Source organism: Idiotropiscis lumnitzeri, chromosome 11, assembly GCF_059441095.1.
Source record: "Idiotropiscis lumnitzeri isolate Australia: NSW breed Sydney's pygmy pipehorse chromosome 11, RoL_Ilum_1.0, whole genome shotgun sequence".
In the NCBI taxonomy this organism is placed as follows: domain Eukaryota; kingdom Metazoa; phylum Chordata; class Actinopteri; order Syngnathiformes; family Syngnathidae; genus Idiotropiscis; species Idiotropiscis lumnitzeri.
The window spans coordinates 11,148,333-11,166,835 of NC_142401.1; the positions used below are offsets into that span (position 1 = coordinate 11,148,333).

Consider the following 18,503-nt stretch of genomic DNA (forward strand, 5'->3'; position numbering starts at 1 on the left):
ATGCCAATTCAAAGTAGAGTGCTGTAATTTTAGAATAATATGACTCAAGTATAAGTAGTCCTCTGAGAAATACTTGAGTTTAAATAAGTATTCAAAAAACTACTCAAGTATTGAGTAACTGCGCATTGCAGAAAAAAAATATGTTTAGTTGGGCAATTCGACTAAACTTTTGCCGTTTTGGAAATTGGCTTTCTTGCCTTCAAACGCAGGTTTTGGGAATGTGGGAGGCAATAGAATGTGGAAACTCCACAGACTCCAAACCAAAACCTTAGAAGTGCAGTGCGGACGAGCTAACCACTCCACCGCAAAAAGTGCCCTGTGGAAAATGCCATAATTGAAAAATTGTGATAAAGTTAGAAAATAACTGAAAAGTTATGGAATAACAACTTTGCACGATTGATGCTTAAGATCAGTTTCTTTTTATTTGCAGTGTAACAATACAGTGCGTTCCTTCAACTCCCCTTACACACCCTTGACTTACAATCCTTCACATTCGAATATTCAATGTCGATATGACCGAGCATTTAAATAGGTCTTCACTTTTTTAAAGTCAAGTATATAAACGTAAGAAACATGAAAACAAATAGAAATAAAGTGACTGTGTGTGTCAGATGTAGCCAATGATGTCCTTGCATATGATGGGCTGCCTGCTCCCCGACTTCATGAGAGCGGCAAAGTGGTAAAAGTCTGTGTCCAGCTCGTGAATGGCCGAGTGAGACTGGTGGAAAAAGGGGACCTTCGGCTCAGATGACACGACGGGACACGAGAGACGCTTGGGGGCGTTGGCGGTTCTGCTGAGGTGAGCGTCGGCGGACCTCATCCTCACTCTCTCCTCCATGCTCTTTGACAAGCCGGCTAGTTTCCTCCGCATGTTGCCCAAGAGGCTTCGTCCCAGTCTGCGTCGGGGTTTGGGGATGGGCGCGGGGGGCTCGGGACAATCGGGTAGGTCCATCCAGTTCTGTATGAGGTCCGCAAAGCTGTTGTCTCCCAGAACCAGAGGTTGGCGGCTGCGCCCTCTGGTCAGCAAAGCGTTGGCCCAGTCCTCCGGGTCGCCTGCCTCGAAGGACGTCCAACTCTCCAGACAAGCGTCTGACGTCGATTTAGGCCGAACGCGTCCGCTCGCCGCCCTGTTGGTGCGGAGGCAGGCCGAGGATGACACGCGCACGTTCCTTGTCCTCCTGAGGACGACCCCCTCGTCCTGCCACGACGCCTCAGAGTACCCGGAGTCAAAGTCCAAACTCTTGTGGCTGCTAGGTGAGTTGAGGCCAAGACGACTGCTGCGGCCGTCATCCTCGTCGTCATCCTCCTCCTCCTCCTCCAGAGGGGTAGCCAGGCAGCAGGCCGAGTCGTAGGTGCTTGCCGTGCTTGCGCTGGATATCCTGAGACGGGCGCGCTGATCTCGAGGCCGGCAGGTCAGAGGCACTGCAGACGGGCCGCTGGCGGCAAAGGTGGGGAGCACGGTGTTGCTGGGGGAGCGAGCGTGTCTGCAGGCTGCAGGACACGTCCTCCTCAGATGCTTCAGGTCCTGAAGGGATCTCATCATGTAGTGCATGTGCTCCCTCAAACACTCGCCGGACTCTCGGAGGCACAGCTAAAGAGTCGGAAAAAGCATGGTTAGGCAGTGCTCACAATGACATTATGCATTTTTTATTTGGGTCACGGGGAACTAAAGTGAGCCAAATCAATTTTTGTCATGTTCTAGTAAGATTACCAACCGATTACTCTGTCAGTTTTTCCACATTAAACTGATAAAGTGCTACCTGCATGAAAGAAATAGGCGCAAAGTGCAGTAAATAATATATGCAACGTTTTTTCAAAATTATAATGGACTCTTTGGTTATTTTAGCAGTAATTACTTTTGCACTGAAAATGTGAATTGGTGACAGTCTGCCTCTGCAACAGATTATTTTTATTAAAACCACATGAGACCGAGACAGTACTTTACCAAGTTCTGAGTGCCCCACGATTTTTAGTTCTACATATGGTCAATAGCATTGAGGCTTAAATTGACCTATTGAAGCAGTCTGGAAGGTTTTAACATTTTCAACTGAAAGGCTGCACAGGGTAACACAGTCTGTCGTCTGCAAATAATTGCTCATCTTCTCTACTTATGTGAAGGTCAGTATCATTCAAGGCAAAGCCAACGTCCGTTCATTGACTTTGAAACTGGAATGATTCAAGGGGAAATCCAGACACATATACAAGCTTTTCTAACCAGTGTGCATGTCTCCAAAGTAAAAACATCTGCAGCGTATCAAACGTGACTCTAGTGGATCTTAATTTAGCTCCCCCCCAAAAAAAGGGCTGCTGTCTCTTTAAGAAAGTCGCCAGCGACAAACTAGGGCAATTTAATACCAAAGTTTTCTCTCTGGGACACATCACTGATTGGTTGGAATGTTTTGGGTGCCTCATACTTGAAATGTGTGAGGTATCATGTGATGCTGTGTGTGTGAGGGAGAATTGGAGGCTGACTGGGGGATGCAGTACTGTGCCAAAAAAGTTTGGAAGACTATTTGGCAGTGTGTGATGATGTCATGAAAATGAGATATGAAACTTACAGAGGAAAAAAAACGTTACAAATGGAACAATATATATAAACAACCGATAAAGCACATTAGTGATAGCATTGCATTTGCACAACTCAGCATTTTGATGTAAAGTGATGAGGAAAACTTACCATATCGTTTCTTAGGAGAAAAAAACCGACGCAGCAGTTTAAAACGAGAGCACCTCCTTCCGCTGGAGTCCAAGTGGAGCAAAAAATATTGCCATGTAGCAATGGAGAGGAAGAGTACCGAATGCCGGTGTCGCCTCCAGCTGCTCGGCCGAGTGCAGATGTGCTGATCTGTGGTAAGTTTTCACGCACTGTTTTGGGTCTTTGCGTCTCGGCGCGACAAGCAGCCAATCGGAAGCTACCAAAGTCCGAGCAGCCAATCAGCGAAACCCGCTTGCATTACAGCCAATCAGTGAGCAGCGGGCGCGAAGCTCTTCGTATTGTCGGACCAAACATTCTGAAACGGATTCAGCAAGAATTCAAAATATCAGATTTAACCGGAAAACTGTAAATCCATGACAGATATGAAGCAGGGAAACAATTGGATTTGATTTTCGCCCCTAGTGGCGCGAGTGGACGCTGTGCAACACCACTTATGTTTTTCATCGTGACACAATTCACCAACCATAAAGTTATAAGTGACCATATTTTTTTCAAGTTGGCCTCATTGGCAATTTATAAATAAGTATGATTAACAATGGTATACTGCATATTCTGTTTATATTTTTAAATAGTGAAACTGTATGCCTCCAATGTGGTCCAACCTGTTCTTACTGTGTATACTTTGTACTTTGATATTGATATAGCACATGTAACTTGGAGTCAATCGTATAAAATCCTTTAATATTATATATATATATATATATATATATATATATATATATAATATATATATATAAGTCAATTCAGACAAGACGTATGGTACACTCGGGACTGGTCACTGACCAATCACAGGACATATCATTCACACTCACATTCACACCTATGTGCAATTTTAAGTCTTAAATGAATCTAAAAGAACAGAATGTGGGATGTGTACCATGAGAAAAACACACAAGAACACAGGAAGCAAGAGATGAACTCCACTGTGGGTTGTCTAATGCAAAACTTTCCAACCTTAATTGAGCAAAAATATTTTTTAAATATTTTGGAAAGTCTCAGAGTGGCTGTCTATTCTCTTGTATGAATGGCACCAGGAGGATGCACGGTTTAATTGGAATTCCAGCTATCTAGTGGAAAAGCATTTAATCACCTTTTTTAATTGATTGTTGTATTTCCAACTCATTGTGGTGGCATCTAACGGCAACATAACACTTGTGTACCTAAGTATTGCTGCAGACTGCAATTTTATCGATGTTTCCATTAGATTGCAATAAAATGTGCATAATCTGCCCCCATTTTTTTTTTTTTTTCAAAATGCTTCCTAAATGAAGTGCTGGTGACGGTTCATTGTCATTCAAGTGTAAATAAATACTTCAATCTGCATCTTAATGGTCTGTTGTTCCCTAACTGTGGTCCACATGCTATTCAGCGCTTTTCTGTTTATGCTGATGTGATGGGAGCACTCCGGCCGCAGTTCGAGTGCAGCATTAGCATGAAGCCGGAGATAATGGCCACATATCCTAACCTGTAACACTACATCTACATCACCTTTGCCCCTCACTAAATGAACATAATCACGTAGGCAGCGAGTCCCTTTGTGTTGCATTTGCCTGCAAATTGTACCATTTCACCTCCATAACAGCCGACATTTACATTGCAAGGACTGTCCCCAAATTGAAGCCATCGGCATTCTTACCTTCACAAGGCCTCCGTTTTTCAACAGACCACAACTTGGACACTTTATGCGATAATCACCTCCTAAAGCAACGGTCTATTCATTTTTGTAAAACATAATTTGATGCATTCAATCCATGTAAACAAATAATTATTCATACCAAATTAAAAGAAAAACTCTTTTGCATCATATAAAATATCTTTTCACATAATCTCATTCAGGGGTATCCTGATTTTTCCACCGAGATGGGAAACTTGGATGTTCTTGACGCCTAAAAGCGATCCAATGTAGGTCAAGCTAGAATAAGCAGTTTAAGATATTTTAAAAGAGAAAACAGACAACTTCTCAGTTTTGTGTCACAGCATGTGACAAAGCAAATACCAGGAGGATAAGTGTGATTGCTTATCACATTTCAACTGTTCATAATCTTTTAGGTTTTTACTTTTCAAAACTAAACAAGCAATGGTCTGGACTTTGGACACCTGTAATTGAGAGCATTCTTCCGTCCCTGTGATCTTGTTAAATGTCATCAGTTGCAGCCCCAGTCCCGTTCCGCATGAAAGTACATACGCATAAACCAAGATCACGCAGATTAAATAGATGCTGTTCTTTTCTGCTATTTTAAATCGAGGATGCATTGTTGGTTAATTGTACAGAACTGGCTGTGAAACTATCCCAAGATGCACTTTGTGCTGCTATCAAAATGGCCGAGGAGAGGGCTCACATTTGTATTATGTTTTCCTTTGCATCATTTTACTGAAATATGTTTGGGGAACTTTACAAGTACACAGTCGTTCCAATTACAAAGAGACAAGCATTTTTTGCAAGTGCATTCTTAAGTATTTTCTTAGGAAGCTCGTACTCTGTATTCTTGATATTGAGAAACGACTATTGCCTTTGACCCAAAAAATAAATAAACTTAAAAAAAAAGATTAAAAAAAAACATCGCCACTTCCACATTGCTGCAAAACATTCACGCTTTATCCTGCTTTAGTCTACTACAAATCTGTTTATCTATGACTCGAGCACGTGACCAGTGTCTGTTGATGACAACACAGCGCCGTTTAATGGTGAATTGTGGCCAATTGTGGAACTAACAAACTTAAGATGCTACTTTAGTGTACACTTGACACTAGTTGAAGATGAAAACTCTGCCATAATTACGGAAATCTTTATTAACATGTAGTCTCACTGATATATAAATAAAGTTGCTGTCCGTTGAGTCAAGGTCAGTTAAATTGCGGTTTCACTGTATACGTTTGGCTTTTCAACTTATAACAATGTTGTCATTTCAAAATAAAAGAGATACAAAATGAAAATGAAAAAGTCTACTGAAGAATTTCGGTCAGCATGGCGGAATAGTAGCACATTCTAAAAACATGAGGATCAATCGTTCAGAAAATGAATGGATGGATGAATACATTGGGATTTAACTGTACATCCTGAACTCGCAGTGCGAGGTTGAGCCAATAACAACTAAACTCACCTCATCGGACGTTTCAGCGACATATTCTACTAAATCATATTGTACCAGTAAACTCACTACTTGCTTCGCCGGAAAGGTTTAAATTTACGATAGGAAGCCTGTTTCGGTCCAAGTTAAAGATGATCAATGTTAACTGTTGAGCTGTAGCGCCCTCTGTAGACAATACAAGCTCACTGCAATTCATAGAATTTAACGCGATCAAGGATATGGGGATAATTACATTGTTTTTGTGCGTAGAGTGTTTTAACAAATTAGTTTTTTTTTAAATCCCCTTATTAAGACGAATTTCTTCGATTATTAAACCTCGGAAATAAATTCTCAATCATGATTTTTCAAACCTAAAAAATATATATTTCTTCTTGCAAAGATTACAACTTGGGGGAGGGACCTTAACACACATTGATTTGTTCGTAAAACTTTAAATTCTCAGTATAGTTAATGTTTTAATTGCAATGATGTTTAGGAATTCACATCTAATTTAATGCTAGGTGGTATAATGATTTATTTGGACTCATTAAAAAAAATTCTACCTCTGGCGTCATAGCATTGACAGAGATAACTCGTCCTACTCATGTCCACAAGATGGCGCTCCAGGAAAGCTTTTGTAATGTCTACAAGAGGATTAGCGGTGTGTTCGTTTTCGTTCGGTGTTCCAGTCTATTAAACAAAATAGACAAACACTTAATTGAACACGTCACAATGAGGTGTATCGAGCACGCACAACTGCAAAACTGTGGGCGTGTTTGGTTTTTTTTGTACCCTAATTATGACATATGGGTGTGTCTCAAACTAGAATAGCATGGAAAATCCAACTCAAACAGTCGAACGTCTAGTAAGGGATCTTTCTGTAGTGGATACTGAATCAACACATTCCTGTTCTAATGACATTTCTCTGATAAAAAAAAAAACTTCGGAAAAATATTTGAGAGAGGACGTAAAAAAAAAAAGTGGTTGCAAAAGTTTGCACATCCTCGCACAACGGAGTCAATTGTTTAGTTGTCAACCAGTTAAACAGTCAGAGTTATAGTAACACTTGAGCAACCACATTATTTCATATGTTTATAATCACATCTACATTTTTAATCAATCGAGTTGCCACTTATTATAAGTCACATAAATGGAAAAGGTTTTGAAATGATTCATGATGGTCTATTTTTTTTTCACAGCACAAAAACCTGCATCTGAACTGGGATGTGTAAACTTTCTATGTCCTTATCAGCTCAACCCACTCTTCTCATAGAATTCCATATTCAATTCAAAATAGCCTGAAACGGCTAGAATATTTATTCTTAACTGTTATCCTCATCAATCTATCAATCCCTTTACACACACGCACGCACGGACACACACACAGTATAGACAGTACAACGGAGGGGCAAGAATACGTGAGGGTCAAGTGATCTCTACTTTTATTTAAATTAAACCATATTGACTTTAAAGCACTTAATAATAAGCAAAAGGGAAAAAAAACACTAACCTTTTTCCGGAATTAGATTTTTGTCTCTCATTAATAATCACTATATCTTCGTAGATGCAAGGCAGAAAAATGGGAGAGAATGGGGAAGAAAAAAAAGAAGTTGTAAACAAAAGGTCAAGGCAAACACACACAGCGACACACGATGGAGCGGCTACTACAGTATAAAAAAGTTATTTAGCTACACAAGTTTAAATATCAGTAAGAAAGTTGCTGTCACATCTGCCTTTTATTAATACTTTTTATTCAGAAGGAATGTTAGATCATTTGTGCAGATAACTAATAAGAGTTAATAGCCATCATGTTGAGTCATGCAGAACAATACAAGCTATGAATGATGATGATGAACCTATGTAAACGTTATCAACAACAAAAAAACAATTCCGATACAAATCATATCTGGAGTCCATGCGTGTGCTTCATCTCTTTTTAAAAATAAGCTCGATGTGATTAAAAACTGAATAACGGGACTCGCTAAAAGTAAAATGAAAGCAATTATATATATATATATAAAAAAAAAAAGTTGGAGAAAAAAAATAGAAGATAGACACGAGAATAAATGCAGATTTTTTTTGTGGTCATAGCCCAAAGATAGTTAACATCAAGTGGACGCGCTGCAAGGCTGCTGGGCTTGGCAGTCTCTTGCAGGAGGAAAGCGAGATGGTGGCTGGCCAGTGCAGTCGTTCAGGATGCGCGTTTAGTTGCACGGGAGATCCTCTGATAAGACACACAAACACCAAGTGGCGTCAATACGCAGACTCGGCACACGGCCACCTCTTCCTCCTGACGCTCACCTGCTCTTAGAAGAGGCCGCAGTCCTTCAGGTTGTTCTTGATGATGACGTCGGTGACGGCGTCGAACACAAACTGCACGTTCTTGGTGTCGGTGGCGCACGTGAAGTGGGGGTAGATCTCCTTGGTGTCCTTCTTCTTGTTCAGGTCCTCAAATTTAGTCTGGATGTACGCCTGCGCCTCCTCGTACTTGTTGGGGCCTGTAGGGGGCGACGATGAGACGGACGTTTAAACGTCACACAATTGGAGGACTTCGATCGTAAAAATATGTTGTGGTTGTACTTTGCAGTGGTGTACAGTTGCACTGCCTCACCCCGAAAGCGGCTTCTAATCATTTGTGCCTGTCATGTAGCTAACCCAAATATTAGGAACACCTCTATGCAGGCGCTCTTGTGTTGCCATACCAATGTACTCCGGGAAGCAGATGGTCAGCGGACTCTGGGTGATCTTCTCCTGAAACAGGTCCTTCTTGTTGAGGAAGAGGATGATGGACGTCTCGGTGAACCACTTGTTGTTGCAGATGGAGTCAAACAGCTTCATGCTCTCGTGCATGCGATTCTGGGAGGGAGGCACACATGTTACTGGAGAGCCAAGTTTCAAAGGCATCAGATCAAACTATTTTTTTTATATTATTATACATATTTTCGGGAAGAATATGCCTCAAGTTGCACAAAATCGGTGGGAATACTTTTATTAGATGGGAGCTTTGTCCTGAGCACAAAATCCAATAAGAGGTGAATTTGCGAGCAGCAAATCACACATATGCAGCGGGAAATTGTAACCTGAGCCCATTATTGGATCCTACCAAATAACATAATTTTCCGTATTATTGTTTTTATAACATCATTTGGACAGTTCCTACTGTTACACCTGTGCACTCGGAAAGTTGTTCTTTACCTAATAAACGCTGGATGCCGCACTTTCCTAACAATAAAGGATTTAAATGGCGGCTGTTTCATTTGAAATGTCATTCAATCTTTTTCTGTTTACACAAAACATAAGCAGTTTGTTTTGCATTTTGTTCCCTTACTGCACCATGAACTGAAAAACAAGATCTGTACTCAACCGTGAATTTTGGCATGCAGGTATTCCGCCAATGATCGCTACTTTTGATGCCAAAAATGTAAATTAATACAATGACATAACTGTTCAAAAGATCTTTACTAATTTTTGACACACATGATGATGAGCTAAGGTGTCAAAATTGCAGCGGTGAGCAGACTCGATACCGAAAAATAAGGCCGATGCCGGGCATGGATACTCGATCGTCCCTAAAAATATGCATTGTCTGACCTCTGAAGTTCCATTGGAATTGTATTTCCATGATTACCTTCAGGAAAGAAGTAAAACTCAAGTGTAGGAGCTTTCGTCGAGCATTACATCAAGGTGGGAATGATGGCAACTCACCATCTCTTCATCCTCAGCCAGGACCAGGTCATAAGCGCTCATGGCCACACAGAAGATGATGGCTGTCACGCCCTCAAAACAGTGGATCCACTTCTTTCTTTCGGAGCGCTGGCCTCCGACATCAAACATCCTGCAAACACACAATACAGGCGTGCAACCATGACATGTTTTGTCGGGGGAAACAGGATGTCAGGAGTGCAGGAGCCACACAGCACAGCTTCCGCGTTATCCCTCAGCAGACTTGTCAACATGTTCTGGTCCTCTCTGCGGCTTCTGTGAGCAGCTGCTTTGGAAAAACAAGCCGAAAACAGGCTGCGGCGGTACGTTTTTTTTTTTTTTTTTCAACCCATTTGACTTATTCATGGAGGTGTGTGCGTGCAGGCTTGCTCATGTGGAGCTTTTCCAGCTGCTAAAGGTGGAGTGAGGACAGCGATGGTCTTTGATGACACCACGCTGAAAGTAAGCAGTTTTCTCGGGCGCAATTGGGTTCGTTAGAGATGAGCTCCAGGCTGAGTAAGCGCACCACATTATAACACTGACACACTTTAGAAGGCTTTATAGTTGCTCGGCTTCTGCACGGCCGCGTGTTCTCGTGTGCTTGTGTACTCGCGGCACCTCAGCCAAGATAAACAGTATCATTTCGTGGAACTGCTTTATGTCCTCAGTCCAAAATGAGACATCCTGACAGAATTATGAGGTTTAATTATTACACACAGGCGCTCAGACTTAAAATATTCACTGGTGCTTTCCACCTTGCTCTGTGTGCTGCTGTTATGCACCCACCGGTCACAACATTAGGGACAGTAGCATATTCTTGTGAGATCTACTCCATCAAAAAGATTGCAGTTTTGATTGACAGTTTTAATTGAGCAATATTTCTTTTTTTTTTTTTAATTGCAGTTGGCAGCACTGAATCACACTGACAGGAGTTTATTGCAGTTCTAAATAAAGTTGTATTGTATTATTGCCTTATTTAGATCAGTTGGTTCTTATCCCTGAACTAATAGGGTCTGCGAGCCATATCTTGGGGCCTCATTTGAATACCCTTTCTAACGTTCCGGTAACTGCAACACCAGACGCACACCTATTCTTTGTTATATAAACCCTGTATGGGTGTGAGAAGAACCATTTCAAAATGAGTCTGGCCAAGTCCAACCTTTAGCATAGGGGAAATCTTTGCTGAAGGCAATACTGTATTGGAAGCAAGGTGACACGCCGTTGCATTTTGTTGCTGGGGTCATCCTCTTGAGTGACTGACTGACTCGGGAGCATTATGTAGATTAAAAGGTCTGAGCTTACTTGAAGTGCAGGTCTTTAAAGGTGAAATGGGTTTCCACGATGCCCGTGGTCTTGACTCGGGTTCGCAGCACATCTTGCTGTGTGGGGATGTAATCTGGTTTGGCTATCCTCTCCAAGTCGTTCAAATAGCTGTGGTAACAGAGTGCAAAAAAAAAATACATATATTAATAATAATAATTAAATCGCATAAAGCCGATTCAATATTCATCATACGGAGAGTGGGGTGCACTTCGTTGGATGGAAAGATTAAAGTTAAAATCCCCACACGCTCCCTAACACAGGCTCGAGACAGACAGAAAGTTGCTCAAACTGGCTGGGCAACAACATTGGCAGAACGCTGACGACCAGTCAGGTTCAAATTTATGACCCAATTGAGGGAGTGCATATTTATCTGTACCGATTACACAACAGAGAGCGAAATATGAAGCTGCGCTGGGCAAACATTAGACCTCAAGGGCCACATTTGATTTTGAGAACAGACAAGTGGGGAAGGAAGGAAGGAAGGTCGGGCGCACAGACAGACCTTTATCTATCTATCTATGTAATTAATTAATAAAGAATTAACTTTTAATTAAAAAAATCAACTAATAAAGTAAATGTGGATAAATAATTTTAATAAAAATAATTATTGCTTTTTGAAAAATTTATTTAACAATTAATGTCATTATGAATCAATAACCAGTTATTAAAAGATAATACAGCATATATTGTTGATTGTATGCAGTATTGTTATATACAGTTTAATGTTAAAATTATTTTTTACTTTATCATTTATAAGAAAACAAATTATACCGGTCAACAATTTTTTTAATGTATTTTTTTAAGCGACGATGCAAGTAAAACTTTCTAGATATTTTTTGCACTGATTCAGAATATGCACTGATTTTTTTTTTCCTCGAGCACATCAGGTTTTAATAATAATAATAATGAATGTTTTAAGCAACAAATATTTGAACTTAAACGTCGCAGCAGCATGTAGACTGACATTATACTTGTAGGCATATATTCGTTATCCTCTGCAAGAACGACTAATATTCCTGCAGCTAAGTCACTTAATAGTAAAACTCTTCTCCATTTGTGTCTGCATGGCTATTATACTGCCACCCGGTGGCCAAGGCGTGCACACCAGAAGGAGCACAGGTGCTGTAATGGATTAACAGCATTTCAAGCGTGACCACATGTCAGATCTCAGCTTTGGTCTAATGGTGCCATAATACTGTCACTGTCCTTGTGTATTAAACAGAGATGAGTGTACTAATCCCCGTTGAAGGGCAAGCAGACCAAGATGGCTTCCTTTTATTGCCGTTCTTTTTCCCCCTATTTCAGACAGCGGCGCATCCCTCATCAGCAGCAACCTCTCAGTTTTATTACCCTGGGTGCTCTCTTATTACGCTTCCACTAATGGAGTGCTAAGAGACGAGGGTCACGGAGGTAATTCAGATATGAGGATGGCCGTGTTGTTGAACATGATAGTGCAAGCAAAATATAAATGTTCTTAAAGCCTCGCAATCAATGTTCCCTCCACTCTTCCGTGCGTCTGAGCATTCACACAAACTAAACGAGCAACATCAGACATGCACACACGTCATCATATGTTGGTGTGGGTGTACTCCAGCTTCCTCCCAGATTCGACGCGAGGAACGGGTTATTTCATTATATGTGTCCTGCGACTGAACGGCGACCAATCCAGGGTGTACGCTGCCTCTCGCAAAGTTAACTGGGACTGCCACAGCTGACGAAACGGAACGGTCACTCACTAGGAAGCAGAGTCATTAAGCTGATACTCGCGAGCACGCGTGAAGCAGCTCTGGACGCCGCCGTCGGCCCACAGTCGCTGAATGACGTTTGACAGGTCGTCCGGCAAGATGCCCTGCTCCTCCGCGGCTGCAGACAGGGCAAAGAGTTGGCGGGCGTCGTCCTGACAAGACAAAACAAACACAGCGCGTTATCGCTGAGGACTTGCTGGATGAGGTTCGGTGGGATGACGAGAGGCTATATTAACCTTAATGAAGCAATACAAGCACACATTCAGAACTAATGACGGCACTAATTACTTTTCTTCCTCATGAATTCAAAAGGAAGCTTGAACAGCGAGCAGTCCTCAGACACTGGACCGGGCTGCAGAGTGTCAGGATAAAGTTTTATTTTCAAAAGTCGACGTATCTGCCTGTGCGTTTGTCGAGGTGCTCACCTCAATCTAAAACTGCTTCAGAACATGGAGTCCATGTATGCGGCTTTTAAAGGGAAGAGTTTGTAGATTTTTTGGAAAGAAGGGAAAGAAAGATGACACCAGATGGGAACGAAAAGAAAAAAGTGTAGGACTCACACTACATTCAGTGCAATGGTATGGATCATAATCAATATATTTTTTTTTTAATTGTTTCAACTGGTGAAAAAAAAACATCTTCAGGACTGCCGGACTAAGCACGTAAGTCATTGATTTATTTATTTTTTTTTTTTAACTAAACAGTTAAAAAAAAAAAAGAGGATGCTTCTAACTGATGCGATCAAGTGTTCATTTGAACAAAAAGAGAAGCACTGATAAAAATCTGAGGAAAGCTAATGTTTACTATGCATGCCTAACTTTTATCGTGTCTAAATATGTTATATCGTACAAAAAAAAATGTATTGAATGTATTAAATAAATTTGTGACTGGTGATCGATGAACATGAAGGATATTACGGTATTTTTAATTTCCTTTTAAAATCAATTTACTTGTCAAGTTGCATATTTGACACACTAACTTAAGTGAAGATTTAAATCCCATCGCGTTCTTAGTTCACCGACTTCCATCCTTAAGCGTTGACAAGCATCAACTATTAAAAACATTGAGCAACATTGTTTGTGATTTGTTGTGATGAAATTTGTCAAATCAGCCATGACCGCTATGTCGCTGGCAAATTTGTGAATAGTTTTTGTGAAAATGTCAATTCTGATCAATTAAGATGACAAGGTTGAATAAATGGAAGAAAGTCTTTTTTTTTTTCTCCCCCATTTACAAAGTTAAATTGTGACATCACAGCAGCATTCAATCACGTTCAAACTACTTTACTTCGCCTTTCTTTATCGTTGAGAGTCATTCACGTATTGCCCACATCCGTCTTCCATTTTGTCGCCTGTTAAAAAGTTGTTCTTTTCCTTTCGTCTCTCGAAGCGCTACAGGAACACGTGCAGTGACAGAACATGCGGCACTCGGCAGGACTCCGTCGAAAGAATGTACAGCTCACACTTGATTTCCTGGTGGGGACTGTCACGTTTCCCTTGAGAGACCCTCACTGCTGCGCAGCGCAAAATCCTCGACGCACGATACGGGTGGTCAAGATGAAGGCGAGAGAGCGGCTTTGATGGCGATTAGAAGAGATTATATTGCTGGATAGAAAAGATGAGTTACACTGCACTCGAGCATTCCCTGAAGATTTATTTAACGGATCAGGTCAGCGTCACATTGCTCCGGTCTCTGGTACTTACATTAGGTAGTCATATTCCAGATCGCAAATGATACTTTATAAGCATGCAAGGCGAAATCATGATTGGCCCTACCGCCCTTCCAGCATCCTCGTAGTCAATCTTGAGGTTGGCCATGGCTTTGATGATGGCCATGATGGACTGGATGGTGTTGCTGTACACAACTGCTCTGTACTGCTTGCACTCCTCTTCTGAGTAGCCATCCTCGTGGATAATCCTGGAAACAAACACCAGCAAAGAGATGACGAAACCAACGCGGCATTTCATCGAATGTTAAAATTAATACTGGAAATTCATTGCAAAACCACTTGACAATGATTTTAACATTAAACAATCAGAGTCACGGTAAAAGCAACAAGGCCAAAGCAATCAGTAACATCATGTTTTATAAATCTGTTTTGTCATGTTATCATAAATCATATCATGAGTTCATCAATGTTTTAATAGATCAAGCCAACAAACATATGGATTTTAAACCAAATGTTTGGAGGAGGATTGGGCGAGTACAGGAATTGGTATCGGGTACTCGTGGATGCTGCCGATGACAGCCACAAAAATTCTGACATCAAACAAGTCTGCCGAGGTCAGTGCTTCTGGGGTGGGCACGGGGCAACGCTGAGGGGGGCGCGTGTGACTGGAGGGAACATACTTTTCTTCCGCTGCATTGCAATAAAGTGTAATTGCACATCTACTCCAGTAGTTGGCAGTAGCACTCTCATTGCCTATTCTGCGCAGCGACCATTAACTACGCGAATTGTTTTCGTCTTGCTAGGGGTGGGGGGGGGCCTTAACAGAAAATAATCGAGAAGCAGAAAGTAGGTCTCGGCTCACAATTTTAGATTTCATAACATACTAAAAGGTATCGCTACTCAGTTTTGACGAGTACTCAAAGAGTGTGGCACTCGTATCAATCTGAACAAAAGGTGATGATGAACATTCCTAGTTTTGAGCGTGTTTGACGTTTGCAACACAGTCAAAGGACCATTAAAATATTACTTTTATGCTGAGGTCAATATGAAATGTGAATTCAAAACTGAGGATGTTGCGAGTTAGTGTTAGTGTCAGCGCTTTCTTTGTCTTAATTAGAAGTTGGAACATGAGCAAGAGATGTTTATGTTCCAACTAATCATTTGACATTGGGTATTTGAGCGCGACATTTCATTGAATGCCGATAACGTAACGTGCGGCAAAGTCTCGGGCTCAATCTTATGAATTACGGTTTATGTGCCAGTGTTGTGTTAAGCAAAACATATTCCTGCTTGGCAGAGTTCTCGCAACATCTCATCTGCTGGTTAAAGCCGAGTCACGCACTCCATTTTGCCTCAATAACCTGAAGATTCAACAATCCATTTAATGGAATCAACAGAATTCTTACGGGACAATTTAAAAAGTGACAGCGTCATACGAAGCTACAGAACAAAGCAAAATAAAAAGCCTCATGACAGACACGGAAAATGAAACTTGTTTTTGGAGTGTTAGCCTTGAAAAAAATAAATAAATAAATTAACGAACCACCTCACGGAATACAGCAGCAATCACAATGTGATTATCGTTTGCAAATGCACATTTTCAATTACAATGTCAAATGAACAAAATTAAAGATTTTTAAGATCCCACCCATAACTGTGTGATTTATTATTTTTTTTTTTTATAAAGTACACTACCATAGAGGCTGCAACAGATTAAGCGCGTCCTTCACTGGGGTGGCCATCGCACAAATCAAAGTCGTATCTCAAGCCACCATTGGATCGAAAAACAATAACTCAACACCATCATACGGTTGATATGCTGCAGGTGTCCCGACACGCCAGCCCGAAATAAACATGAAGCTGCTTTCCTAGCACAGGTGTGTCTCCTGACTGACGGGAAGAGGAGCTGCAGAGCTGCACACTAAAATAAGCATCCGCTCTGGTTTGTCATCGTCCAGAGACCCGTGGCACATCCAGAATGCTCAATAGTAAGCCGCGCACTAAATGAAACCTCATTAAAATGCAAGCGAGGTAGCTTAGAAGATTGAAAGCCCCCCGCTGTTTCCTCTTCAACAAAACGATACTTAGAAAACTGTAGCTTTGATTGGCTTGATTATGACACATGCTGCAAACCCAACGTCATGTCATTAACGCAAGCGGCACACCGAGGATTAAGTGTCACATGATTGCCATCGTCGGAATATATTACTTTGACATCCTCGTGGAGCGGCGGCAAACGCGCTTCGTTATTGATTGGCCGAAAAGTTGCAAGCCCAAAAGAAAATGAAGTGCTTTGTCAAAAATGTAAGGAGTTACAATTCATCACAAGTGCTTGATCAATAAACGCTGCAGCATATCTTTAGAAAAGCATATGGCAAAATTTTGGGGGTTAAAAGATCTGGATTTTATCACATTCACGCAAAAAGCAGTTGTATTTGTTCAGTTTGCCTTCACAATCGCCTTGATTTTAACTTATAAGAGCAAAACTTTTATTTACTGTATAACAAATCTGTAATGTAATACATCGTATTGCTTGTGTTTGTAAAAAAAAAAAAAAAAAAAAAAAAAACCTTGGGAAGGGGACCTTGATAATCGCTGAGTATATTGCAATAAGATTATTTTTCAAAATCATCCAGAGATCGTTTATAATCCACCAAAAATAAAGTCAGTCATCTCAGTTTTACTCTAAACCAATCGCAATCCTGAAAGATCAAGTTATCTCATAGAGAAGGTATTATTTGTTTTTATCAATTTATTCTGGTGTTGATCAAACTGGTTAAGTGTTTGAATCTGGACTTCGGCCTTACTGTGCAAAGTTTGCATTTTCTCCTCATGTTGTGAGTTGTTTTATGGCCAAACTAGTTTTGGATCAAGTTGAAAGCAAAAGGAGCACGGTAAACATTGGGCGATATATCTATTTTATTAAAGAATTAAAAAAAATAATTCTGTTGTGGACGAAATAAATAAATAAATAGATAAATAAATAGATAGATAAATAAATAAAAATAAAAGTTAAAGGCACTCACTTCATCTGCTTCACAATGGTGCTCTTTCCAGACTCCCCAGCACCTGCAAAGAGAACAAAAACAGGCAAAGATTAAAAATAAACTCCTGTTAAGACGCCATATGTAAACAGTCGACCCAAGAGGCCGTCTCACATCTGCAACATCTGTCCAGCTACCCTCCTTCTACCTCCCTGCTCTCAATGACATCCTGCTCACTGGATTCCACCCAATGGACACTGAAGAAGGAATTTAAAACACAATTTTTACCGCTTTTAAGTTCACAATGGAAAGTCCCCGGCCAGGCTGAGGGTCACAGAGTAGCAACAACGTCGTGCTCTTTTCATTCCGACAAGCCACTTCATCATTTTTATTTAATGGTGCCGTCTTAGACTGACGGGGGCTTTTCTTACCCTCTGCTATGTTTACTCTCACAGCTCGAGGCGACCGGAGAGAGCTCATCTGCCACAAGGAATCCAACACTACGCACGCACGCGCACACGCACGAGGGGTGCCTGTCTGTGCACTAGCCCAGGGTAAAGTCCCTCATTGTAACCTACTAGGCAGCAAGTAGCGAGCACATCCATAGCAAAGCCTCTGGGTAGGAATGGGCCAAGATGGTTTCCACATGCAGCTGTCATCTCTAACATATATATGGAAAAGGAGCTCACACTCCTCTAAAGGAAATACATTTTCTACCAACGTCACATGAAATTTATTGTAAATGTGTGTGTGTCAAACGGAATTATGTGACAGACTAAAGGGAATCAGAGATCCAGTAGAAGAGTAGTAACGCTATCAATGCATAAGTGAATGAGTTGAGTTAATACGATGTTCGATATTTTTCAATGTCGTGGTAATAGAACAACTTGAACAATTCATACAAAAAAAAAAAAAAAAAAACTGAATCAGAATGCCCTTTTTTGTCATTGTATTCAGTGGAACAACGAGATTGGAGAGCTCCCCTCTGCAGCACATTATAACAAATAATTTAATTAAATATATCAACTAAATAAATTAAAGATTAAATTAAAAAATAAATGTGAAATTAAATCAATTAAAAAAACATAATAAATATGAAATTAAATGAATAAAATATGCTACAGTTCTACAAACAAACAAACAAAAATAAATTAAATCATGTATCATTCCTGCTGATATCGTATCGGACATTACTCGAGGCTGCAATATCGGTATCAGGCCATCCCAAGTTGTGGTTGTTGTAGAATTGCACTGAATCATCTAGAAGTCAATATTTTGCCATTCAGACGACAACCA

General features: G+C 40.7%; 2 protein-coding genes across 2 annotated transcripts in view; both read right to left on the reverse strand.

The window, feature by feature from the left end:
* Positions 1–396: 396 nt before the first annotated feature.
* On the reverse strand, positions 397–5,941 carry LOC148327378 (PAK4-inhibitor inka2-like). The gene is made up of 3 exons (XM_088309347.1): positions 5,818–5,941; positions 2,678–3,011; positions 397–1,591 (listed from the first exon to the last, which is right to left on the reverse strand). The coding sequence occupies exons 2-3, from the start codon at positions 2,678–2,680 to the stop codon at positions 608–610; spliced, it is 987 nt and encodes a 328-aa protein (XP_088165473.1). The 5' UTR covers positions 2,681–3,011; positions 5,818–5,941; the 3' UTR covers positions 397–607.
* Positions 5,942–7,209: 1,268 nt separating this feature from the next.
* Positions 7,210–18,503, reverse strand: part of LOC148327379 (guanine nucleotide-binding protein G(i) subunit alpha-2-like) — a 44,135-nt gene continuing 32,841 nt past the window's right edge. The window contains exons 2-9 of the mRNA XM_088308091.1: positions 17,250–17,292; positions 14,330–14,471; positions 12,546–12,706; positions 10,789–10,917; positions 9,490–9,619; positions 8,487–8,640; positions 8,086–8,282; positions 7,210–8,008 (exon numbers count right to left, since the gene is read on the reverse strand). Coding sequence (XP_088164217.1) covers positions 8,092–8,282; positions 8,487–8,640; positions 9,490–9,619; positions 10,789–10,917; positions 12,546–12,706; positions 14,330–14,471; positions 17,250–17,292 — 950 coding nt within the window. The 3' untranslated portion in view covers positions 7,210–8,008; positions 8,086–8,091. The remainder of the gene's footprint in view (positions 8,009–8,085; positions 8,283–8,486; positions 8,641–9,489; positions 9,620–10,788; positions 10,918–12,545; positions 12,707–14,329; positions 14,472–17,249; positions 17,293–18,503) is intronic.